The 24724-nt window shown below is 47.3% G+C and overlaps 3 protein-coding genes across 26 annotated transcripts in view; all 3 read left to right on the top strand.

The window, feature by feature from the left end:
* The first annotated feature begins 17 nt into the window (after positions 1-17).
* On the top strand, positions 18-6754 carry Cnppd1 (cyclin Pas1/PHO80 domain containing 1). 3 transcript variants are annotated; one of them, XM_087566303.1, is made up of 9 exons: positions 18-540; positions 1142-1229; positions 1622-1730; positions 2534-2615; positions 2756-2876; positions 2957-3085; positions 4732-4793; positions 5131-5248; positions 5544-6754. In XM_087566303.1, exons 2-9 carry the CDS (start codon positions 1161-1163, stop codon positions 6078-6080), a joined length of 1227 nt encoding a protein of 408 aa, XP_087422429.1. In that variant the 5' UTR covers positions 18-540; positions 1142-1160; the 3' UTR covers positions 6081-6754.
* Slc23a3 (solute carrier family 23, member 3) lies at positions 6530-17624 on the top strand. Of its 2 annotated transcripts, XM_087567085.1 has the most exons (13): positions 6530-7432; positions 8637-8743; positions 9195-9352; positions 9462-9559; positions 9726-9802; positions 9999-10180; positions 10497-10620; positions 11252-11366; positions 13491-13744; positions 14160-14265; positions 14526-14693; positions 16560-16655; positions 16975-17624. In XM_087567085.1, the coding sequence occupies exons 3-13, from the start codon at positions 9318-9320 to the stop codon at positions 17259-17261; spliced, it is 1542 nt and encodes a 513-aa protein (XP_087423211.1). In that variant the 5' UTR covers positions 6530-7432; positions 8637-8743; positions 9195-9317; the 3' UTR covers positions 17262-17624.
* Positions 17625-17759: 135 nt separating this feature from the next.
* Positions 17760-24724, top strand: part of Nhej1 (nonhomologous end-joining factor 1) — a 96346-nt gene continuing 89381 nt past the window's right edge. For 4 of the 21 annotated variants that reach the window (XR_015628731.1, XM_087566716.1, XM_087566721.1 and 1 more), the window contains exons 1-4: positions 17781-17888; positions 22227-22320; positions 22812-22988; positions 23789-24016. Coding sequence is in view for 15 of the 21 variants with exons in the window: in XM_087566716.1 (XP_087422842.1) it covers positions 22318-22320; positions 22812-22988; positions 23789-24016 (408 nt within the window). In the remaining 6 variants the exon portion in view is untranslated. 21 annotated transcript variants of the gene reach the window in all.

Genomic DNA, 24724 nt, shown 5'->3' with positions numbered 1-24724 from the left:
GGATGGGAGGCCCACGCATGCGCGGTGGCAGCTGCCGTGATCCTGCACCCACGAAGTTGTGCTTCCAGGGTGCTGGAGTGGTGACCCGGGGCGGGCGTCGAGGCTTCTCAGCCTGAGGTCTTTTCCCGGTGTTTACAGAGCCACTGGAGATCTCCCGTGAGGCTCCGACCGAAGGAAGTGGGCTTCCAGGTCCCCAGGATCTTGGCTAGGATCTGCTTGAGATCGGGAAGGGCGGTGCCATCCCCATTACTCAACCCTTTTCGCCTCCATTCCCCTCCCCTCCGCGGATAAACAAACACCAGCGCGTGACATTAATGACTTCAAAGCAGCTTCACCAACTTCGAAAAGTTGCTTCTTCCTTCTTCGAGCGTCGGCCCTCTTTCTTCCCCAAATCTTTCAGCGGCAAATTGGGTGGAAGGCGTGTTTGAAAATAAAACATTCCAGGCGCTGTTTACTTTGGGGAGACTTGTTTAACATCGTACATTGAGGCTTCATATCTTTTGAGATCATTTAATTGCTGGAGTAACCCTACAAAATACAGTATGTATTCGAGTTTTACACTTTCAAACTTCTAAGGGGCGTAAAGGTTCAACAGATTCCCTTCCAACCTTGTTCACAGTTCTCCCACGGGTAAGTTTCTTGTTTATCTTTCCTGTGCATTGCTGATTGAGTGCGCCTTCCCTAAAACCTGGGAAACAATCTCGTGTTGCCTCTGTGTTAAGCTAGTTAATATCTGTACCACGACCCCAAAGTCTGGTCGGCGCGTTCACCCTCGGTGTGTCGCGGTCCCCTGGGAATGGTATCCCAATTCATCCCCAGTGCTCGGCGGGAGGTTGGGCAGGGCAGGAGGCGCTTCCTGCTGGGCGTGCGGATTCGTCGGCAACACTCCCGCAGCTTATAAACGCCAGGCGGACACGGCAGGGACTGAGAACACTTCTGAGCCTCATACCTCCCAGTTTGCCTGGTGAGCGCCGCGCGTGTCATCGGGCACTGGGGAGGCCTAGTCGCACGCGGAACAGGAAGAGGCGTCCCACGGCTGCCTGCGAGAAGGGCGGCGGCCCTTTCGGGAGAGGTGGGCCTACGGGTGAGGACGGCTCTACAGGTCACTTACGATTCCTTCCCTTCCCTTCCACCTTCTCAGGGTGGCAGCTGACGGGGCGATGGACCTGGCTGGGCTCCTACTGGACGAAGAAGGCACCTTCTCCCTCTCTGGTTTCCAGGACTTCACGGTGAGAGCGCAGTCCGCCTGTTCTCTGCCTTTGGGAGTCGGAACTCCTGGGTGTTTACTTGCTATGCTCTGTTTTGGGCGACTGTTTAGAGCATGCCGACTTGGAAACCCATGCCACCTGGGCCTGAAGGCAAAGCCTCAGGTTATAAGAGGGGAACGGCTAGTGATTAGACTGGGGTCCATCTGATTTCTAATTGTCTAGTCTTCTACTGGGAGCCCTCAGTGATGGCAGGGGCAGGGTGAAATTGTCTTTCCCTGTGGACAAAACTAGGCTGCCATTAGCAAATGATCCTGGGAACTCGGGGCTGGGTAGAGTATAGGCCCAGTGGCATACCCTGGATTTCCACCAAACCCTTCCCTGTTCACTCTCCACTACTCCTGGCCCTGTTTCAGTTTCTTCCAGGACACCAAAAGCTGAGCGCTCGAATCCGAAGGAGACTCTATTATGGCTGGGACTTGGAGACAGACTGCAGCCTGGAGGAGCTCTCCAGCCCTGTGGCAGGTTAGGCTGTGGGGTGTGTGTGTGTGTGTGTGTGTGTGTGTGTGTGTGTGTGTGTGTGTGTGACTGAGCAAGTGGAAACTTGGAGGACTGGGTTGTCATAGTCACCCAAATGCCTGGAGGTTTGCCCTTCTGAGCTGCACTGTGTCTCATTATTACTAGCTTGGTTGGTACTTGGTTTGACAATGCAGGCCATGTTTCAAATTCTTTTAGCCCACATGAGTAAAAACAGCTCATAAATTGCAGTCACTTATTTTTATGGCTTTGTGTGTACTCGGTGAGCATTCTACCACAGAGCTCTATCCCAAGTTCTACTTCCCCTTTTGATTTATAGGTCAGAGATTTAAGTTTCCTAAGAATACATGTTACACATTTCTCACATAAACAAGGCACAGTTCTCAAACATTAGGGGAGGATAAACATGAGTAACAGTAGAAAAGCAAGACTTTCTGCTGAAAAAAGCTGAGAGTCACCCTTGGAATGGGCTTTTATCCACTTAGAATTTGGGGGTGGGGTATGGTGGGAAAATCAAGGGCTGAAGGGTTGACACAGTGTCTTACTGCATAGATCTGAGTAGCCTGGAACTCACTGTATAGATCTGGGTGGCCTCTACCTTGTGGTAATCCCTCTGCCTTCATGGCTTGAGGTTTGAGATTGCAGGCCTGCTTCATCAGTTCCCTCTCCCATCTTAGGAGAATTTGGTTTCTAGTTTTAGTGACAATCGTGTCCCCTAGGCCTTCCCTGACAGTAGTGGGAACTGCTGTGTATGCTGGAGCTGCTTATTCTGCTCCCCTATCCCCTTGCAGACATTACTGTGGAACTTCTTCAGAAGGCAGCACCCAGTCCTATTCGCCGACTCCAGAAAAAATATGTAGCCCACGTGTCCCGGTGAGCCTGGGTTCGAGGGGATATAATGAGATTGGGCGTGGGATGTTATTGTCTCTAAAGAGAAAGGGTAATGAGCATCTTGAGAGTTGGAGGAGCTGAAGGGCCCTTGGGTTTAATTACTGATCCTTTCTACCTCCCAGGGAGGCATGCATCTCCCCTTGTGCTATGATGTTAGCTCTGGTGTACATTGAGCGACTCCGGCACCGAAACCCAGATTACCTGCAGCACGTGTCGTCTTCTGATTTGTTTCTGATCTCCATGGTAAGATACTCCTTTTATCTTCCTGGTGAGCCAAGCACCAGGTATGAACTCCACTGATGCCATTCCCGGCTTCTCTGTAGATGGTGGCCAGTAAATACCTTTATGATGAAGGGGAGGAAGAGGAGGTCTTCAATGATGAATGGGGAGCTGCTGGGGGAGTTGCTGTGCCTACTCTCAATGCCTTGGAAAGGAGCTTTCTGAGTGCCATGGTGAGTGATTATTTTCTCATCTGTCTTTGGTTGGTTTTGTTTGTTTTGCTTTGTTTTTGAGACAGGGTTTCTCTGTGTAGCCCTGACTGTCCTAAAACTCTCTCTGTGGACTAGGCTGACCTTAAATTCAGAGATCCTCCCGAGTGCTGGGATTAGAGGTGTGTACTACCGCCACTTAGCTTCTCATCTGCCTTTATTTTCCTTCATTCTTTGTTCTCTCTCAGCTTTCTGTTCTCTCTCTCAATCTCTCTCTCTCTCTCTCTCTCTCTCTCTCTCTCTCTCTCTCTCTGTGTGTGTGTGTGTGTGTGTGTGTGTGTGTGTGTGTGAGTGAGTGTGTGTAGACAAGATAAACTTGGGTGTTTTCCTGAGGACTTGTCTGCCTTGCTTTTTGAAGTAGGGTCTCTTTATTTAGCCTGATACTCAGAGTAGGTTAGGCTGGCTGGCAGACCAGTGAGTCTAGGGGATCTGCTTGTCTTTGTCTCCTTAGTGTTGAGACTGTAAGTGCATGCTACCATGCCCACTTCTTTTACATGGGTTCTGGGGATCTCGGTTTCTCATGCTTATATACAAGGTATTTACTAACGGAGATAGCGACTGATCTCCATTCATTCTCCCCACCCCCTGGTTGCATGTCTTTAATCCCAGGCAGACCTCTGTGTGTTTGAAGCCAGCCTGGTCCATTTCAGGACAGTTAGGGCTACATCGTCAGACCCTGTCTCTCTCTCTCTCCCTTTTTTTTTTTTTTTTCAAAGATGTGTTTGTTTTCTGTATATGAGTACACTGAAATTGTCTCTTCAGACAGACCAGAAGAGGGCATCAGGTCTCATTACAGATGGTTGTGAGCCACCATGTGGTTGCTGGGAATTGAACTCAGGACCTCTGGAAGAGCAGTCGGTGCTCTTAATCACTGAGCTATCTCTCCAGTCCCCAGACCCTCTCTCTTAATACATTTTAAATCAGGCTGACCTAGAACTCATTGTGTAGACAAGGCTGGTCTTGACCTCATGATGAACCTCCTGTTCCTTCTCCTGCTTTTGTCTCCCTGCCGATTATAGATGTACATGCTGCACCTAGCTTTGCATGTCTGTCCTTGTGTTTTTGGTAGACTCTCCCTTTCCTGTCCTTTCAGGACTAGTCTAGAGGTTCCTGAAGCAATGAGTCTCAAAGTAGAGGGTTTTTTCCTCCTCCTCCAAGGACACACTTTGAGGCAGAACCTGTAGTATTAGCCTCTGAATATTTGTCCTCGAGCCTTTTCTGCCTTAGGTTTTGAGCTCCATATGGACACTGACCTTCTTAGGTTTATTTTCTCCACTTGCACTTTATAGAGGGAATAACTCGTGGTCAGGTTGGTGGTGATAGCACAATACAATTTGCGAAAACTCTTTGGAGAGTAGCTAGCACATCTTATTGACTGGTGGTGTAGCTGTCTGATCAGGTCAGGTGGCTTGTGGCTAACATTACTGTAGCTCTTTCCTGTTCTTATTTATTTAGGTTTGTTGAAGTCGCCTTATCCTATAGTTCAGGCTGGCCTAGAACTCACTTTGTAGCCCAAGCTGGCCTGTAACTTGCGGTACAGTTGCTTCAACCTTCCAAGTACTGGTATCATAAAAATGAATTACCATGCCTGTCTTTTTTCTTGCACACAGGACTGGCGTCTCTACACTGATCCTCGGGAGATCTTTGAGGTGCTGAGTTGGCTGGAGAGTTGGTGAGTTCTGGGAATTAGTAAGAGGGGTTTGAGACATTCAGAGGCCTAGGCAAAAGCCATAGGGGCTAGAGATAAGATCTGTGTACCATAGGGGCTAGAGATAAGAAGAGAAGAGAAAGAATTGCTCAAAGTGGTCATTGCCTAACTCTTCTGCCCTCCTTTGGTGGTGTGAGCAACTTATTTAATTTAGGTCTTGGTCTCACCTTCTGGGTCAGTGAGAAGCCTAAAGATCTGTGCATTTAGCCAGCTCCTTAGTGTTTCTGATGGGTCCTGAAAGGTTAAAAGTTCCCCTGGGCTAGCTGCAGAGAGTCCCCAACCCATCATTTCTTCCTATTAGTGTGGCTGAGCAGCAAGGACGGCGGCGGGGCTGGTACACCTACACAGACCTGTGTGTGCTGCTGGAGCAGCCAATGTGGCAGCTGTCTCTGGGCTCCCTCTGCCAGCGGCTGGTAAAGGTGAGAAGGGGTTATGAAGAAGAGGGGCTTGAGTAGGTTTGGATAAGCACATGTGAGTGCCTCTCTCTCTCTTTCTCTCTCTCTCTCTCTCTCTCTCTCTCTCTCTCTCTCTCTCTCTCTCTCTGTGTGTTGAAAAACAAATTCTGAAAGGCTCAGAAGAAGTTGAGAATAGATGGGAGGGCGGAGGCAAAGGGAGCTACATAGAACTTCTACTTGAGAGACTAGGAGTAGGGAATAGCTACAGATAGTCAACAGCCTGATGTTTTATTTTTTGTTTTTATCTTCTCTCCTGCAGCTGTCCTGCCTGTTAGCCGTGGCATATGTGAGCAGCGTGGCCCTGGCTGTGGCATCCATGGCTGTAATACACCAGTCCTTGGGGCTGTCCTCCAGCCCCTCACCAAGTCCTCCTGAACTCACACTGGTCCCCAAGAACCTCTTGCAGCCCTGCATACCTGCCCCTGTGCCACAGTGCCTGACTAATGTCTCCAGCTGCCTGGAAGACAGTGTAGAGTTGCCGTCGCTCTGGGGCAGTCTTCTGGACCCATTGACACCCCCTCTGATGCCTCCTCCAGACCCTCCTGCCCCACCTACTCCTTTCCACAAATGCCCCTTTTGCCAGAAGTTCCAGAGAAACCCCCCAAATTGCCGTGCCTGTCACCAGCCTAACCGTACGGTGTCTATTGGTCCTATCCACCCCTTTTACCATACCCATGGCCTGGCCCCACCCTGGCTCTGGAGCCCAGTGGCCCCTCCATTCCTCCAGCCCCAGCAGTGTTCTCTTTTTAGTGTCATGAAGCTGGCTCGCCTCACGTCTGTTATTTTCCCAGGTTAGGTAGGGCTCGGAGGAGTGCATTAGAGGGTTTGGGAGTCCTTGAGAACCTGGAAGAGGAAAACTTGATTTAGATTTTTGCTACCTCTCTGGGCCCTTGGCTAGTCCCCTGTCCTGCTGGGTAGGAACATAAGGGATTATGGGGGCAGCACAAGGTCACTCACTCTCCTAGACCTCAGAGGCTGGCTAATAGGCTAGGACACCAGTGGTGCCTGGGACAGTGTCAGCTCAGTGACCAGAGGCATGCCACAAATGACAGAGAATCACCTATCTCTTTGCCTTCACAAGCCCAGGAGGGTAGATTTCTGCTTTGAAGTTTCCAGAGATGGGAAGGTAAATGGGAGTTGTGGGAAGTGAGTAAGGAGAGTGGGAAAGCATCGATGTGAATCTCTGATGTGTGAGTCAGGAAAACCAAGACGAGAGATGCTGAGGGACAGAAGGCTCCCCAAGGCGGGAAACTTGCCACACCTGTCCCTTGGACGAATTTGTCATAGCCAAGAATTGCTGGGTCCTTTAACCTTGTCCCTTTGTCTTCCAACCATAGCATCCTGCTCCAAGGCTTCCCACTCTGCCTTTTTGGGTGTTCTCTTCACAGGCCTCTCTGGGCGCCACTGCTTTGTATCTGGGTTTTTCATGCTTTTCTAGAACTGAGGTTTCAATAAACAGTTTCTGTTGCATGGCCTGGTCTTTTCCTTCTGCAGCATTCTTTGATGATCTTCCAGCCCTCATCTGTCTCCAAGTCAGATGCCCAATCCTGTAATCAGCATGTAGGCATTTTCTCTGAGCTGTTTTAGAACTTCCTAATAGTTACTGGTTCCCGTTTCAAGCTTTCCTGCATCCCTGCTGCTACTTCTTCGGGTGTGTGTGTGTGTGTGTGTGTGTGTGTGTGTATGTGTGCTGAAGTTGCTGGGTGTGGCCTGCCATGGGGTACAAGTGGTGACAGTTCCAGGCCTGGGAAAGCTTATCTGTTGTTGCATATCCTGGGTGGGTACCAGCCTTGTGGATCCTGATGGTTCAAAGCACACATCCAGTTGAGGTCCCAGAATATAAGCTCGCTCTGCTGATCTCCTCACAAGATGACTTATGGAAGTAGCTGGTTTTGAAGAACAAGAGCTGGGTCATCACTGGAAGAGCGGATCTTTGGTGTATTTGGACCTCTAGCCTATTGCTAAAGATCACTCAGGGAGTGTGAGGACTGGGAATAAAGGTCTGTGGGCTGGTGGGAGCTGCTGCCTCCAAGGGGTCATCGTATAATATTTTGTTATGCAAAGGATGGCCTTGCTGGGCACCAATGAAAGGAGAAGCCCTTGGTCCTGCCAAGGTTGGACCCCCAGTGTCCGGGATTGTGGGGAGAGGTAAGGGGGGTAAGGGAGGTGGATGGGAAGGGGAACACCCTTATAGAAGGGGAGGCGGGAGGGGTTAGGGGGTTTATGGACAGGAAACTGGGAAAGGGAATAACATTTCAAATTAATAAATACCCAACTTAAAAACAAAAAAGAAAAAAATAATCTTTTGCTATCTTTGAGGATTCTACTGGCATTTTTTTCAGCCTGAGTAGGCTAAATATCCTAAAGGGCTTAAAACCTCCTTTATGATGAGCAATTCCCAAGTCATTATCATCACGAATATGAAAATCCTGTTTTATCTGAGCCTAGGAATGAACTCACTAGTTCAGGTTAATCTGGAACTTGCAACTTGCTATCCACTTAACATCTGCCTTCAGAGTGACAGGATACAGGCATGAGCCACCATCCTACTCAATCCTAATGGTATATTTTAAGTGTAAACATTTTTGTGCATTTAAAAAAAAAGAAATCTGAGGCCTCAACCCTACACAATGAAAGGTGCCTAAGGACTACAGTGAGTGGGAGGAGCAGTCTTCTCCAGGGGCAGCTCATCAATTGGACATCCCATACTAGACGGTCAGCTCTGAAAACATACATACGAATAACTATACAACTGACAGGTTACACTTGGGAACATGTACATACACATATTCATGTAATAACAGTGGAAAAGGCAATGACTTTGAAAAATGAGATGGAGGGACATGAGAAAAGGGAGAAATAATGTAATGATAATCTCAAAACTAAAATTAACCTCAATCTGAAGGGAATTATAGTAAGTGTGTACTCTGTTCAATGTTTTACCAAACGTTTGCTCACTATCAGAGAAAACCGGGTCACCAATGCCTATGCCATCTGAGTTACCAGTGAAGTGTCATTATCGGCTGGCAATGTAGCTGTCACATGCACAGTGATCCTATTTATGGGTGTGGGCAGCAGATTGTGGCATTGTCCTCTGGTTTATTTGTGCCGGAGCAGTCACACTTTGTAATACACGTTGCTGTTAAGTACTCTGAGTGTTATATACAGTGGGCTGTCTTATGGGATGAGGGCATCAATGCACTGGTTTTGTTTTGAACTGACCTGGGGCATGTCCTGTTTGCCTGAGGAATGTGTACCTAACCGAGGGGATGCTGAATGTTGATGAGAAGAGGTGGTTTGCACAATTTCCACAAGGCTGTTTTGATAGATGTCCCCTAACCCTCATTTCCAGAAGCTGGTCTAGAAGCAGAGGCTATGGATGAACATTCTTGAGGGAGGGGTCCAGTACTCAGCTGCTAGGTTAATGGCTGATGGAATTTGCACAAGAGCTGGGCAAAGGTGAAAGAGCCACGTCCTGTTCCCAAACCCTTATCCCTTTTCTCCGCTTCATTGACGCCCCCCACTCCCTCCCCACCACAGCTAGCTTACTCCACCCAACTCCACCCTCTTTTTACTCTACTCAACTAGCCCAAGGCAGCCAAGACGCAATCAAGTCAGGGCAGCATGAGCAGATCACCTCCCCATCCCATTCCACTTCTATCTGTGGGCTCCCAGGATACCCCTGCTCCCCGTCCACCACTGCTACCCCCTCTCCAGGATCCCTCCTCCCGCTCTTGGGCCTCTTGGTGTGGGCCTTCCACCTGGGGGCTCAGCTGTCTTCTGGCTCTACAGGTAGGAGGTGGAGGCAGTAGGGGTTGGCACTATCTGAAATGGAGGGAGTCAGCGAGTCATGAGAAACCTACAGATGGGTATTTTGAAAGCTCCTCCCTCTCCATTCCTCTATCCCCAGCATTTCCTGGTCTTGACATCTCTGCTCTGGGCCTCCCACCTGCTGCTGCTTCACAGTCTCCCCCCAGGAGGGCTCTCATACCCACCTGCTCAGCTCCTGGCTTCCAGTTTCTTCTCATGTGGCATGTCTACGGTCCTGCAGACTTGGATGGGCAGCAGGTGAGGGGAACTCCTTTGAGAGAGGGAGTAGTCTCTCAGAAAGCCACTTAGGGGAATCCTGTTGACTGCCACCTGTTTCCAAACCTGCTGAAGCTGCCGTCCCTTACAGGCTGCCTCTAATCCAGGCTCCGTCCCTAGAGTTTCTTATCCCTGCACTGGTGCTGACAAACCAGAAGCTACCTCTGATGACCAAGACACCTGGAAATGGTGAGTGCAGAGTAAAGGTGGGCTAGTGGTGGAGGTACAAGTTGGCTGGAGGTTGGGCAATACTAGGCATTGTAGAGGTCTTGAGGTTACGCCAGGCATCAGCTAGGATAGGAGAGCATGGAGTCTCTGTTCCATCTATATCTTCTTTCTGCACCCCAACTTCCAGCCTCCCTCTCCCTACGCCTGTGTAGTTTGACAAGAAGTTGCCATGGCCCGGAGCTCTGGAACACATCTCTCCGAGAGGTGAGTGCCTGGAAGAAGACAGCAGAAGGACTGGACGGTCCCAGCCTGGAGAGGCTCTTGTTCCCATCATTAGACACTGATGTTATGGGGAGGAGTCAGGCAGGGGCTTATCCTTGGAGATAGTTAAAAGTTCCATGTTGAGGTCAACTTGGTTGAGTAGAAATTCTTCTATCTGTCCTCCTCTCTATTCCCTTAGGTGTCGGGGGCAGTGGTGATGTCCGGGCTGCTGCAGGGCACTATGGGACTTCTAGGGGTGCCTGGTCGTGTGTTTCCCTACTGTGGGCCACTGGTGCTGGCTCCCAGCCTGGTTGTGGCAGGGCTCTCTGCCCACAAGGAAGTGGCCCAGTTCTGTTCTGCTCACTGGGGCCTGGCCTTGCTGTACGTGAGTCCTGAGAGGTGTGGGTGGTAGCCCAGTAGGTGTGTAGACCATGGGAGGGCAGAGCTGCTCAGGTCCCATAACCGCCTGGGCAGGGATAACAATTTTTGGATTTGGAATCCAAGGCTTTCCCTTAATTTATTTAGTCTCCCTGATATTCATAGTCACATGCTATGGTACCTCAGGGTTCCTCCTTACCCCTTCCATGAGGAGTTTCTGCCTTGGGACCTCCATTTATGATATTCTGCACACTCACATTGTCATCATTCAGGATTCTGATGCTTGCTTCTGACCCACAAAGCTTCTTCTCTTCCCTAGGCTCATCCTGCTCATGGTGGTATGCTCCCAGCACTTGGGGTCCTGCCAGGTACCCCTTTGCTCCTGGAGGCCAGCTTCAACCTCTTCAACTCACATTTATATTCCTATCTTCCGACTCCTTTCGGTAGGTGGGGCTCTGGGCAGATGACGTTAGAAGAGCTGACTGAGGGGCATAGCTAGGTAACTTACACAGCTGTGGTCATACACTGGTAAGCTGGAGGCAGGAAAATTCAGGAGTTCAAGTTCTGCTACTTAGAAAGTTTCAGCCCATCGTGGGATGCACAAACAAACAAACAAAACCGTTAAGATACTGATGCTCTTCCAGAAGACCCAAGGACCCATTTGGTATGCATGTGGGCAGCTTGTAACTGCCTATAACTCCTGCTTCAGAACCCAAGTCTCTCTTCTGCCCTTCAAGCACTGTCTCCACCCTCCCATCCATAAAAATAAAATTGTTGAGCTGAGTGTGGTGGTGCACAGCTTTAATCCTAACACTTGGGAGGCAGAGGCAGGTGGATCTCTGTGAATTCGAGGCCAGCCTGGTTTATAGAGTGAGTTCTAGGACAGCCAAGGATACTTAGAGAGACATGCCTCAAAAATGAGATAAAACAAAATAGGTGAAACCAAGAAAAATGGACTGATGTGGACTGTTCCTGAGGTCTTGTTTCTGAGTTTCTGTGGACCTCACTTGCCCAGGCTGCCTCAGAAGGTCATGGGGAGGAGGGGCTCTTTGTCATGTCAGTACTGTTCTCCAGGTGCTTGCCCCTGTGGCCTGTGTGTGGCTCATCTCTGCCTGTCTGGGTCTGAGTGTTATCCCCTTGCAGCTGTCTGAGCCCTCCGATGCACCGTGGTTTTGGCTGCCTCACCCAGGTAGGCTTTCTCCCATGCTCCCCTTCTCCTGCTCAAATAATCAAATCAAGATTTAATAGACTTCAGCCAGATGAGTTGGCACACATCCATAATCCTGGTACTTGGGAAGTAGAGGCAGGAGGACTCGAAATTCAAAGTTGTCCTCAGTTACATATCAAGTTTGAGGCCAGCCTGGGCTACATGAGACCCTGCCTCAAAATAAATAAATAAATAAATAAATAAATAAATAAATAAATAAATAAATAAATTTAAAAACAACAAAAACACAAAACAATATCAACAACAACAAAACCCAAAAAACTCCCATGAAAGAATTAATGGAACTCACTTCTCTTCTCACTTCTGAGTTAAATCTCATAGTTTCCTAAAATACAGGTGGAGAAATTGCCAACTTTTGGGATCCCCGCCCACACACACACTGCAGGTGTGTTGCTTGGGTCAGTGTTGTGAGGCTAACCTGTGTATTTCTCTCCACCCCACTGTTTACTCCTGACACTCCTGATCAATTAACAAGTTGACATTACCAGCATCTGCGGACATTTCTGTTGGTAAACTGTAGTTACCTTAGACTCGGTGTGTGTGAAATTTTGTCATTCATGTTTATAAGTCATGGTGGCAGGGGGGTCAATCAACTCAGAACCTTGTGTGTACTCAGCTGAGTGCCTTACATGGAACTCTCTACCCCAGCCCTCCAGTTAACAGCTTATAATGGCCCGTCGAGTTCTGATTAGGCCCTAAACATATGGTAGGCATAGTGAGGAATGCAGGTGTAATAATACCTGCTTTATGGAGCTGATGGTCCACTGGTGTAGGAGTCATATAAGCACCTACGTAAAGGTGAAATTGTCATTGTGGTAAGTGTACCTGGGTGCAGCTAGGCTTTGTGGTGAGATCCGATGGGGGTTCTGATACCATTAGAAGGGTTGAGAACATTTTTTGTTGTTGTTGTTGTTGTTGTTTTTAAATTTAGACCATCTTTTTTAGAAGCGTTCTTTTTAAGTATATTTTGATGATTTTTTAACATGACTTTTTTTTTAATAATGTTTGTTTTACGTGTGAGTGCCCTGCTACACATACACCTGCACGGCAGAAGAGAGCATTGTGTGGGTGCTGGGGATTGAACTCAGGGCCTCTGGAAGAACAGCCAGCGCTCTTAACCTATTTTGATTGTTTATTGATATGTTCCATACACACATACAAATGCATCTTGATCATATCCAGCTCTCCCTCCCACTCCCTGCCAGCAAATCCCCATCCCCTTTTCATGGGCCTTAAAAAAAATTTATTCACTGAGTCCGATTAGTGCTGCCCATATGTGCATGGCGGTGGGGCCATCTACTAGAACACATGAAGCACCTCCTCTGAAGGAAAATGACTGTCCTTTCTCCAGCAGCCATAACCTAACAAAGCTCCTCAGCTAGCGATGAAACCTCGTGAACCTTTACTCTATTCATGCTTTCGTGCTGGAGTGGCGACTGGCTTGACCATGTTTGGGTCTTTCTTGTGCACTTAGCCATGGCTGCTGAGAGTACATGAGTGCAGTGGTCATGTTACACCCACAAGACTTCTCCCAGCTCTTATGTCCCCGCTCCTACCCCCCCTTTAGAGACAGGAGCTCGCATAGCTTTGGTTAGTCTTGAACTTGCAATGTAGTCAAGAATGGCCTTAAACTCCAGATCCTCCTGTCTGCACCTAGCACGTGCTATAATTATAGGGGTGCATCACCACACCTGACTAGGAGAAATACTCTTGAAGAAATGAGACAAGATCTTAAGAGAAGGAGAGGTTGCAGCTAGTTGGATAGGAGGCAGGAGACCAGAGTGAACTAGGTAAACAGTAGATGCAAGGGCCCTGTGGTTATCAGGAACACAGCAAATCCAGCTTCTAAAGCAAGGCTAATGTGTTTGAAGTGAGATGGACTAGGAACAGAACTTCAGACCAAAGATGACTTTGTATTGTAGATTGTAGTGAAGAGAAGAGTCTCTCTCCTAGAGTGCTGTGGTTTTGCCTCCACAGTTCTTGAAAATCTAGAACATCTGGGATTCTTATGGCACAGGCGTTTAGAGGCAGAAGGATGCTCCAGGCTTGAGTCTGGTCCCCAGGTGACTCCTTTTTCTTCCTTAGGTGAGTGGGAATGGCCCTTGCTGACACCCAAGGCCCTGGCTGCAGGGATCTCCATGGCTTTGGCAGCCTCCACCAGCTCCTTGGGTTGCTATGCCCTGTGTGGCCAGCTGCTGCATTTGTCTCCTCCACCACCACATGCCTGTAGTCGAGGGCTGAGCCTGGAGGGGCTGGGCAGTGTGCTGGCAGGGCTGCTGGGGAGTCCCCTGGGCACTGCATCCAGCTTCCCCAATGTAGGCACAGTGAGTCTTTTCCAGGTACGTGGTTCTGAGACAGGACTGGGGAGCTGAAGGTACAGGGGCCGGAACTCACACTGGTTGACTGCCAGCTGGGTTAGCTCTCAGACAGGCCTTGCATTGAGGGAGGTGCCTAGAAGTGCTAAGTGCTTTGACTGTGGAGAAACAGGAAATTGTTATGTCAGGTGTATCAGGAGCTCTGCTAAACCTCAGTAGAGTGACGGATGGGTTAGAGAAAGCCCTGGTCTTCTGGGAACTTCCTTAAAAAGGAAGTATATAGCATGATTTCGGGGAGTAAGTACGACCATGAAAGCAGTGGTGTATGGGCCGAGTCAAGGATGCATAGAGGATCATGTTTAAGCTGGGGTGCAAAGGAAGGAGTGGGCCAGGCAAGGAGGTGGCTGTGCTTCCTAGTGTCTCTTCTTCCTCCATATAGACTGGTTCTCGGAGAGTGGCCCACCTAGTGGGACTGTTCTGCATGGGGCTTGGACTCTCCCCAAGGCTGGCTCAGTTATTTACCAACATCCCACTGCCTGTGCTTGGTGAGTAGATAGGTGGAAAGACAAGTACTGGAATACTATTTCCCCCAGTATGACCCAACCAGTTGGCTAGGCTGATGCTGTTTCTTCTAAATAGCTTCTCTGAACAGATATAAACATATGATCTTGTTTTCTTAACTGAACCGAGTCTCTTGCAGAATCAGAAACAAGGCTGTTGGTAGTATTTCCTCATTTCAACCACCAGTCTGTCCTACAAACCCTGAACTTTGTCCTCTCCCCACATCCTTGTTTTCTGTGGACAGGTGGGGTACTGGGAGTGACCCAGGCTGTAGTTCTGTCTGCTGGATTCTCCAGCTTCCACCTGGCTGACATTGACTCTGGACGAAACGTCTTCATTGTGGGCTTCTCCATCTTCATGGCTTTGCTTTTGCCAAGGTGGCTCCGGGAAGCTCCAATCCTCCTTAACACAGGTAGGTGGGGTGGAGCAGAAAAGGAGTTCGTTCCTCACTAGTGGAGTTGAGGCTTTAGGCTCTCTGGATTCTTGGTCTCACAACAGGATTTTTGCTTGTACTTCATTCAGTTATTTAACAAATATCCATTGAGCACGGTGCTAAGTGCATGCCCTGGTTTTATTTCTGTTGCTGTGGTAAATCACTCAGATCAAAAGCATTTTAGGGGAGAAGAGTTTTATTCAGTCAACAATTCCAGGTCACATTCCATCACTGAGACAAGCCAGAGCAGGAACTCAAGGCAGAATCCTGGAGGCAGGCCTATAAATAAAGACTATACAGCTTTACTTCCAAACAAGGAACTTGCTTCACAGCCAAAGAAATACATCAGGAACCATGGAGGATGCTGCTTGCTCGCTGGCTCACAGGCTGGCTTACACACAGCCAACTTTCTCATACAGTTAAAGACCACCTGCCAAAGGAATGGTACTGCCTATGGTGGGCCAGACCCTACTAAGTAAATTACCACAATCTCCCACAGACATACTCAATAGCCAGTCTGATGTAGGTAATTCTTCAATTGAGACTCTCCTCTCAGATGACTCTAGGTGGTGACAAGTTGACAGTTAAAGCTAACTAATTACAAAACCCTTTCCCTCAAACACATTAAAAAAAAATAAACATCTAACTAGGTCAGAACACAAAGAGACCTTCTAGGCTGGGCAGTGGTGGTGCATGCCTTTAATCCCAGAACTCCAGAGGAAGAGTCAGGTGGATCTTTGTGAGTTTGAGGCCAGCCTGGTCTATAGAGTGAGTTCCAGGATAAGGAGAGGTACATAGAGAAACTGTCTCAAAAACAAAACAAAACAAAACAAAACAAAAAAAACCCCAAAACCCAAAAACCAAAAAGAAAAGAAGTATCTAAGCCTAGCACCCAGGAAGCAGGTGAGGTCTCTGTGAGTCTGAGACTAGATGCCTACACAGTGAGTTTCAAGCCAGTTAGGGCTACATAGTGAGACAAAAACAAAAACCTGTGGAACTCAATGACAAGAGTAGCTTCTGCCTGAGCTACTGAGGTGATCCAATAGAATTGGACTGGTCTTTGAGGATGGGAAAACTTAAATATATTTGGCAAAAGGACATTTCTGTGAGTGAGACAGCGTCTCATTTTGGAACCTAGGCTGGCTTTAAATTCTTGGCAATCCTCCTGCCTCCTCCCAAGTCTCAGGATTATAGATGTAAGCCAAATGCACAGTTAATAAGGTCATTCTTGATCACACTTCCATCATATGCAAAGATAAAAGATTGGATTACAGGGTAGAAATAGCAGATGCTGAAAGCGTGGTTTATCTGGAGCAATGCTTTCAACTGGGGTTGGTTTTGCCCCACGGGGAACATTTAGCAAGGTCTGGAGATGTCTTTTTGGATGTCATAAGTGGGGAGAAAGAGGGTTGTTATCGGGATTCAGGGATTACAGAGGTTATTAAACATTATTTGATACCGTGGACAGCTCCTTATACCAGACTTATCTGGTCCAAAGTGTTAGTAGGACTGAAGTTGAGAGGCCCGGGGTAGAGCAGAGAAGGTCAAAAGTGGGAGAGACTAGGGCTTTGTAACGCCACACTTTCCAGAGAAAGGGAGCTTTGGACAAAGGGTACCTGGAGGGAATGTGGGTGCTTAGAAAACAGGGTGCTGAGAAGGGATGCTATGGGTAGAGCCTGAGTGTGGGAAATGGAGTGTGTAGAGGGACAAAGGTAAATGGGACGGAATGACAGCTTAGTGAGATGTGTCTCTGGTTCGATCGAGACTTAGTTTAGGTCTGAAAGGGAAGACTCATTACCTGGGACAGTATCAGTTACCTTCCTGCCTGGCCCCAACCCTTTGTAGGCTGGAGCCCCATGGATATGTTTCTGCGTTCTTTGCTGGCAGAACCCATTTTCCTAGCTGGTCTATTGGGCTTTCTCCTAGAAAACACTATATCTGGTAAGTTGAGAGTACATCCTAAGGGAGGGGCTGGGTAGTCATTACTCCCTGGGTGGACAGTGACCTGGGCAGCCCCTCCTTTTACTGATTTTTCATTTAAAAATTAATTTATTTTCGTTTTAAATTATGCATATGTGTGTCTGTAGGTATCTGTATTCATATAATGCAGAGATCAGTGATGCCAGAACCTCCCAGACCTGGAGGTACAGGCAGTTGTGAGCTACCTGGGATGGAACTTGGAACTTGGGTCCTCTGTAAGAGCAGTACCAGCAATTAAGAGCTGAGCTATCGCTCCAGCCTGACCCTCCCTCTTTTACAGGTACACGGATTGAGAGAGGCTTAGGTCAGGCCCTGCCAACTTCTTTCACTGCCCAAGAAACGCAAATGCTTCAGAAGTCCAGGAAGAAAGCCGCTCAAGAGTATGGGCTTCCTTTGTCTATCAAAAACCTGTGTTCCTGTATCCCACAGCCTCTCCGTTGTCTCTGTCCAATGCCTGAAGACTCTGGGGATGAAGGAGGATCCTCTAAAACAGGAGAGACAGCCGACTTGTTGCCTAACTCAGGGGAGTCAAGCTCTCCGGCTGGCAGAGAAGGGTTTAGGTCCTAGTAATTACCAAAACCACCATTTTTGTCTTAGTTTAGCAGTAACTCCCACCTTGCTGGAGTCTCGCCCCCAAGGCCCGCTAGTAGGATGGGCTTTCTTCCCTCCTCTTAATAATTAGACTTGAGTGTTCAGGAGCAGGGGTATGGTTTAGTAGGTCAGAAGTGAATAAATTAGATTTTTGCCTGTAAACTGCCAAGGTTGCTTGAATGAACTCTAGCATTCAAATATTTACTGAGTGCTTCCCATGTGCAAGGTCCTACATCTACGGAAATGAATATGACAGGGTCCCTGCTCTCTCCCTGCATTTAAGATTTAAATAACTAAAATGTAAAGCAGAGGACAATCTATAATAAAGATGAAAATACAGATGAAGAGGCAAGAAGGAAGTAGTACTTCGTTTCAACTGAGGGCAACATGAAAGGAAACCCGCAGAGTTGCGAGTGGCCTTAACAAATGAGGCTTCGGGCCCCGCCCATCACAGGCCTTGGCTCTGTGCCACACCCCAAGATCCCGCCTTCCCGAGTGTGTGTGTGTGTGTGTTGGGGGGGTGGCCTCTACCCTAGGCCTTTCAGTTTGCGCACCAGGGCAGGCCTGCCGTGAGGAGGGTGGGAGTTCCCGCAGCCGTTGACGGTAGGTGGGATCGGTTTCGAGTAAGCGCTGGGATCTGGGTCCTTCCGGATGCCGAAAAGCTGAGATAAACTCTTACAGTGGCACCCGACAGGGCGATTTTTCCCAGAAGGGACCGCGCACAGCCTGAACTTTGGGGCAGACCTCCAGGAGTGGGCGGGCTTGCGCATGCGCAGTCCGCCTTCGGCCTCTGTCTTTGAGGGTGGTGTGTGAGACTCCTCCTTAGCTGGCTTCGTGTTCTGCCCGCTGGACTGAATTAACTTTGTTACCCTTTGGGTCCAAGAGCCTTACCTCTGTGCAGCGGTGTTGTAAAAGTGAGAGACTGGCGACAAAGTCCCTACAGGGGAGGTGAATGGACGCCTAGGGCGCTCGGGGACCCGGGTTGTGACCTCTGGCTGCAGGGCCTAAGGTTTACCCTCTCTGGTGGCACAGGGCGTGGGCCGGCCGGTTGGTCTGTAGGGCCTTGCTGCCCCCTGCAGGGTGTTGTCAGAACTATGCTTGAGAGAGGAACCCAAGTGGCAGAACGTTCGTCGTGCAACTTCACATTCTCCCTCTTAAAAGACAAATTGAACTGGCGAGGTTGGTTAACATAATCTTGGAATACTAACTTGCGGGGCGTGGGGAGCAGTAAAACTCCAGAGGACTTAGATTCCTTCTCCCTCCATGCCGGGGACAGTCTCAGGCTCCAGTCTGTTCTACCACTGAGTTACCTTTTTTAATTTGGCTTTTGTTTTGTTTTGTTTTGAGAGGCTCTTGCTATGTTGTCTAGGTTGGCCTCCAAATCAAGATCCTCCTGCCTCAGCCTCCTGTGTGCTAGGATTACAGTCATGTCTCACCATGTCTGACTCACTGAGTTATACTTACCTCAGACCAGACTGAATGGTAAGAGCAGCCAGACTGAGTCTGGTGCTGAATGTTTAGACATTTTTATAGGGCCAGCTGTCCCTGGCCACATTAAAACAGCTTCCTCCCATTTAGACTAAACCATTAACTTGTGGGTTTTGACCTTCGGAACTTAAGGAGGGACCAGTTAGGTCAATAAGCTCAATTTTGGTGAGTTTTAGAGGACATGCCAGGATGTGCCTATAAGGGAAATTAGAGGGTTTGGCAACTTCATTTGTATTTCTAATCCTTCCCAATGTAAACTCTTGCCCAGTGAGGACTCTTTAATCGTTCCAAGACCAGTCTATCCTGTTGGAACAGCACAAGATACAAATAACCATCTCCACACACAACATTTCAAGGCAGCTGCAAATAACCACCATAGATGCAGTCCTGTGTCACTAGAAATGGCCACTTTTTTGAGAACCATGTGGTTAGGCAATTTTATCTCGTGCAGATATCACACAATGCATGTACTTGAACCAAGACTGCAGTAATATCACTAGGCTCTGCTCTTTTAAGTTCCCTGACATGTATACAGTCTTCTGAGCATATACATTTGTATTCCATGTGTTAATCACAGTGCAAACTAATTAGTGCCACAAGACAGGGCTTTGAGAGCTAGGAAGTGGACTGGAGAGATGGCTCAGTGGTTAAGAGCACTGACTGCTCCTCCAGAGATCCTGAGTTCAAATCCCAGTAACCACATGATGGCTCACAACCATCTGTAATGAGATCTGACACCCTCTTCTGGTGTGTCTGAATGCAGCTACAGTGCACTTTTATATAATAAATCCTTTTTTTTTTAAAAAGAAAACTAGGAAGATGATGGCTTAGACCGAGTTGAAAATACTGTTCCTCAGATTTAAATGGGAAATCATATAATTTTCTTTTCAGTCTAAGTTTTCACCCTCCCCTCAGCACTTCCTTTTGTATTCATGAATGAAAATAATGAAGGAAATTTTGACTTTTTGTGCCCTCAGGAAAAATAGATTTGGTCAGATTTAGTTGCTATATATTTAACTAGGCTGAGGATGCAGCAGTCTTTATTGAGGTAAAAACATTGGTCTCTAGGAGTTCCGAGCTGTGCAGAAGGCATGATGTTGGTGACGCGGGCCTTAGTGTGGGCATGTACCCAATCAGTGAAGTGGTATTGTCATTTCCTCTGTGGTGTGAAGTGTGCTGCCTGTTCTTTTGTTGAAAGGAACTTGGGATATTTCTCTTGTCCTTATCAACATCTTGTATTCCCTGTGTGTCTGTCATGTAATGTGAAGACCAACATCTTCCATCATGCATATACACATGGATTTTTCCATAATTGTAGAGGGTTGACTTGAACAGAGTCTAGGCAAGAATTTCTGTTTTAGGTTAGGGGGAATATGATCAGGTACATTATATATGTATGAAATTGTGAGAGGACAAATAAATGAAGACTTAAAAATTAGCCCCTGGGGCTGGAGAGATGGCTCAGTGGTTAAGAGCACTGACTGCTCTTCCAGAGGACCTGAGTTCAAATCCCAGCATCCACATGGTGGCTCACAACCATCTGTAATGGGATCTGATGCCCTCTTCTGGGGTGTCTGAAGACAGTAACAGTGACATATATAAAAAAATAAATAGGGCTGGGGATTTAGCTCAGTGGTAGAGCATTTACCTAGGAAGCGCAAGGCCCTGGGTTCGGTCCCCAGCTCCGAAAAAAAGAACCAAAAAAATAAATAAATAAATAAATCTTTAAAAAAAATTAGCCCCTGTTTTGGATAGTCTTTTTGAGACAGGGTTTCTTGTAGTCCAGGCTGGCTTTGAACTCACCACTATGTAGATTGAACTTTTATTTAATTGAAAAACATTTATTATATTTATGAGTGTTCTATCAGCATGTATACCCGCATACCAGAAGAGGGCAGCACAACCCAGTATAGATGGTTGTGAGCCACCATATGGTTGCTGGGAATTGAACTCAGGACCTCTGGAAGAGCAGTCAGTGCTCTTACCACTGAGTTATCTTTCCGGCCCCCTGAAGAAAAATTTTTTATTTTTTTTTGTGTGTGGGATTAAGGATGTGTGTACATGTGTGCGTGTTTTCATATAGTTGTATGTATAAGCACACTGAATATGAAGGTCAGAGGACAATCTCAGAGGTGCTTCCTACTGTTTGGGGTAGAGTCTCTTTTTAGCCTAAAACTTTGTTATCTAGGCCTGGGTAGCTCCACCATCCTGAGTCTTGTCAGTGATGAGATTACAGATATATAGCATCCCAGCAGCCTTTTATGTAGGTTCTGGGGATCTGAACCCAGGTCCTTATGTGGCAAGCATTTTACCAGTAAAGCTAGTAGGGCTAGTTTCACCCTAGCTGGACCTTGATCTTCCTACCTCTGTCTCCCCAGTGCTGGGATTGCAGGTGTAGAACATGAAGTCTGCTTTAGGATTTTACTGTTCATTCACAATCTTTGTGAGCTTTGCCTTTTTCTCTTTTTTCTTTTTGCCTTTTTCTTTTCTTTTTTTTTTTCTTTTTGCCTTTTTTCATTATAAAAAAATGACGGGCTGGAGAGATGACTCAGTGGTTAAGAGCACTGACTGCTCTTCCAAAGGTCCTGAGTTCAAATCCCAGTAACCACATGATGGCTCATGACCATCTGTAATGAGATCAGATGCCCTCTTCTGGTGTGTCTGAAGACAGCTACAGTGTGTGTATATATAATAAAAAAATAAATCTTAAAAAAAAAAAACCAAAAAGCTCGCTCTCTCTTTAAAAAAAAGGGGGGGGGTTGGGGATTTAGCTCAGTGGTAGAGTGCTTGCCTAACAAGGGCAAGGCCCTGGGTTCGGTCCCCAGCTCTGAAAAAAAGAAAAAGAAAAAAAAATGACAACACTTATTTGGTGCATATGTGGCAGTCAGAGGACAACTAGCACGAGTCCTGGGGATACAACTCAGGTCATCCAGATTGGCAGAAGTGCTTTTTCTGCTGAGCCATCTTACTGGCTCAAACCTCACTATTAGCAATCAACCAATCAATCATTTTGTTTGTTTCTGAGACAGGGTTTTTCTGTGCAACTCTGGTTGTCCTGGAAATCACTCTGTAGACCAGGCTGGCCTGGAATTCAGAGATCTGCTTACCTGTACTGGCACTAAAGGCCTGTGCTACTATGGGTCAACTCAATCAAATAATTTGAATGTCCTGCCCACTTAGGACTTCAATTGCGTGCGTGCGTGTGTGTGTGTGTGTGTGTGTGTGTGTGTGTGTCAGAGAGAGAGAGAGAGAGAGAGAGAGAGAGAGAGAGAGAGAGAGAGAAGAGTCTGAGAAAGATGGGATTCAAATAAGGATTCAGTAGGAATGGCCTGGGTTCCCATATTGTATTAAATGCATCAGTGTGCTGAGTTTTAAACACTATGAAAGAAACAGATCTGCTTTTTCTTCCTCTTTCCTCCGTCTCTCCCCTTTTCCCCTTTCTTCCTCTCCAAGGTTAGTCTGTCTCATGTATCCTCAACTGGTCTGGGAATCCTGACCTTTCTGCCTCAATCAAGTTCTGGGATTACAGTCAGGCAGCACCTTCATGGTAAAGACATGTTTTATATTCTTTAGGAACCTAATGGGAGAAATATTCTGACCTTTAAAAACGATGCTATTTATTTTTATGTTATGTATATGAGTGTTTGCCTGCACATCTGAGGGTACTACAAGTGCAGTGCTTGAAGGGGTCAGAAGAGGACCCCTCTTCTGAAACTGGATCCCCTGAGACTGGAGACACAAACGGTTGTGAGCTGCCATGTCATGGGTGCTGGGAATGGAATCCCCATCTTCTGGAAGAGCAACCAGTGCTCTTAACCTCTGTGCCATTTTCCCAGTCACAGATTGTGGATAAATTTTAGGTTAGTTGTCAAGGGGTAGTTAGGTTGATGCTAGGCTGGTTATATGAAGGGAATCTGTGCCTTCATGCCTGTATTTTACTGGGGAGGATTTTCATGTGGTTTCAGTTGACATGGAGTTGTTAGCTCTTGCGGGATCCATTTCCTGAAGGCACTGTGCTAAATTAGGGCTTTTCTGCAGATGGAGGAACTAGAGCAAGGCCTGTTGATGCAGCCATGGGCATGGTTACAACTTGCTGAGAACTCACTCTTGGCCAAGGCTTCTATCACCAAGCATGGTTATGCCTTGCTGATTTCGGATCTTCAACAGGTGTGGCATGAACAGGTGGACACTTTGGAGGTCAGCCAGCGAGCCAAGGTAAGAATGTCAGTGTGAAGAGAAGTATCACTGTGGGGTGGCGTGCTGGCTGTAGGACACGAACAGCAGCCAATCTGGCTATCTGTGTGTTGGCAAGGAAGGATGGACTGGTTTGAAGCAAGTTTAGGTTCAGCATCCTTATCCTAAAGATTCAACCTCTGAAATGCTCAAAATCTGAAACTTTTTACATTCTTACAACTCAAGCACTCCAAAAGTTTTAGATTTTGGATCATTTCAGATTTTGGATTTTGGGGTTAGAGTTGTACAACTGGTAAAAATCAGTGCATGTATTCCAAAGTCCAAGGAACTCAGAAATCTGAAACATCCTGAGATAGAAATGATAGATAGATAGATAGATAGATAGATGATAGATAGATGATAGATTCTGCACAAACAATAATGCATTATGTCATCCATACTATATGATGTATATAGGCCCTCCGTGATCTTGTGCAGGGCAGAACTGTAGAGCAGGCTAGTTGATTTTGCAACTCTTTGTTGTCTTCATTCTGCTATAGTGCTTCCCCTTTGTTCTGTCCTCTCCTCCCCACTGTGTTCATGGCCCCCCTTTGCTCCCCACTGTGTTCATGGCCCCCCTTTGTTCCCCACTGTGTTCATGGCCCCCTTTGCTCCCCACTATGCTCATGGCCCCCCTTTGCTCCCCACTGTGTTCATGGCCCCCTTTGTTCTCCACTGTGTTCATGGCCCCCTTTGCTCCCCACTGTGTTCATGGCCCCCCTTTGCTCCCCTTTGCAGCATTTTCCCTTCCCACCCTCACTCTGTACTGCTTTGGTCTCTAGGAGCTGAACAAGCGCCTCACCGCTCCCCCTGCAGCTTTTCTCCATCACTTGGATGAAGTGCTTCGCCCACTGTTTAAAGATTCTGCCCACCAGGATGCTGCTCACCCTAGCAAAGCCACTTTCTCCTGTGATCGTGGAGAGGAGGTATTGATCCTGAGGGTGCGGAGTGAGCTCTCTGGTCTCCCCTTCAATTGGCATTTCCACTGTCTTCCAGCTAGTTCTTTACTGGTAAGTGCGATTTAGATATAGGGTACAGGTGGGGATCCCAGCTACTTCTGGTAAAGATCTGGGTGCCCTTGTATTTCCTGTAAACCTTGTTTGAAATTCTTTTCTAATAATAATTTTTAAAAAGTCTCCCTGACTATACCAGAAGCTAAGGAGATTGACTGATATAGTCTTATTTTGCAAAGGGAGCAGGGAGGGTTGGAGCTGTATACTTTATTTGGTGACTTTATCCAGTATTATTACTTTAATGACAGGGTCTCAGGTATGCTAGGCTATGCTAGAGTGATCTTATCCTTTTACCTGAGTGTTGATTACAGATACACCACCATGCTCAGCTGATGCAGTACTTATGCAGTTGAACCAGGGCTTCGTGCTGCTGTCTACCAACTGCAGTATATCCTGGCTTTTCTTGGTTTATTTTACTTTATTTTATTTTATTTTATTTTGAGATAGGGTTTCAGTGTAGCCCCGACAGAGATCTACCCGCCGCTCTGCTTCTGGTGAATGCTGTTACCATGCACACTTTTCTTGATTCTTTTTTTTTTAGAGTCATATTAAGAAGACATGAAATTATGATACAGTGAAAGATTGCTTTGAACTTGAAGCAGTCCTACTGTGTCAACTTCCAAGTGCTGGGATTTACCACACCTGGCTTAAGGCAGAGTTTTTAATAGTCCAACCTGTGATTTGTCAAGACAGTTTTGACAACAG

Source organism: Rattus norvegicus, chromosome 9 (genome assembly GCF_021556685.1).
Source record: "Rattus norvegicus strain SHRSP/BbbUtx chromosome 9, alternate assembly SHRSP_T2T, whole genome shotgun sequence".
NCBI classification, from domain to species: domain Eukaryota; kingdom Metazoa; phylum Chordata; class Mammalia; order Rodentia; family Muridae; genus Rattus; species Rattus norvegicus.
This window is presented reverse-complemented; position numbering and strand designations above follow the sequence as displayed.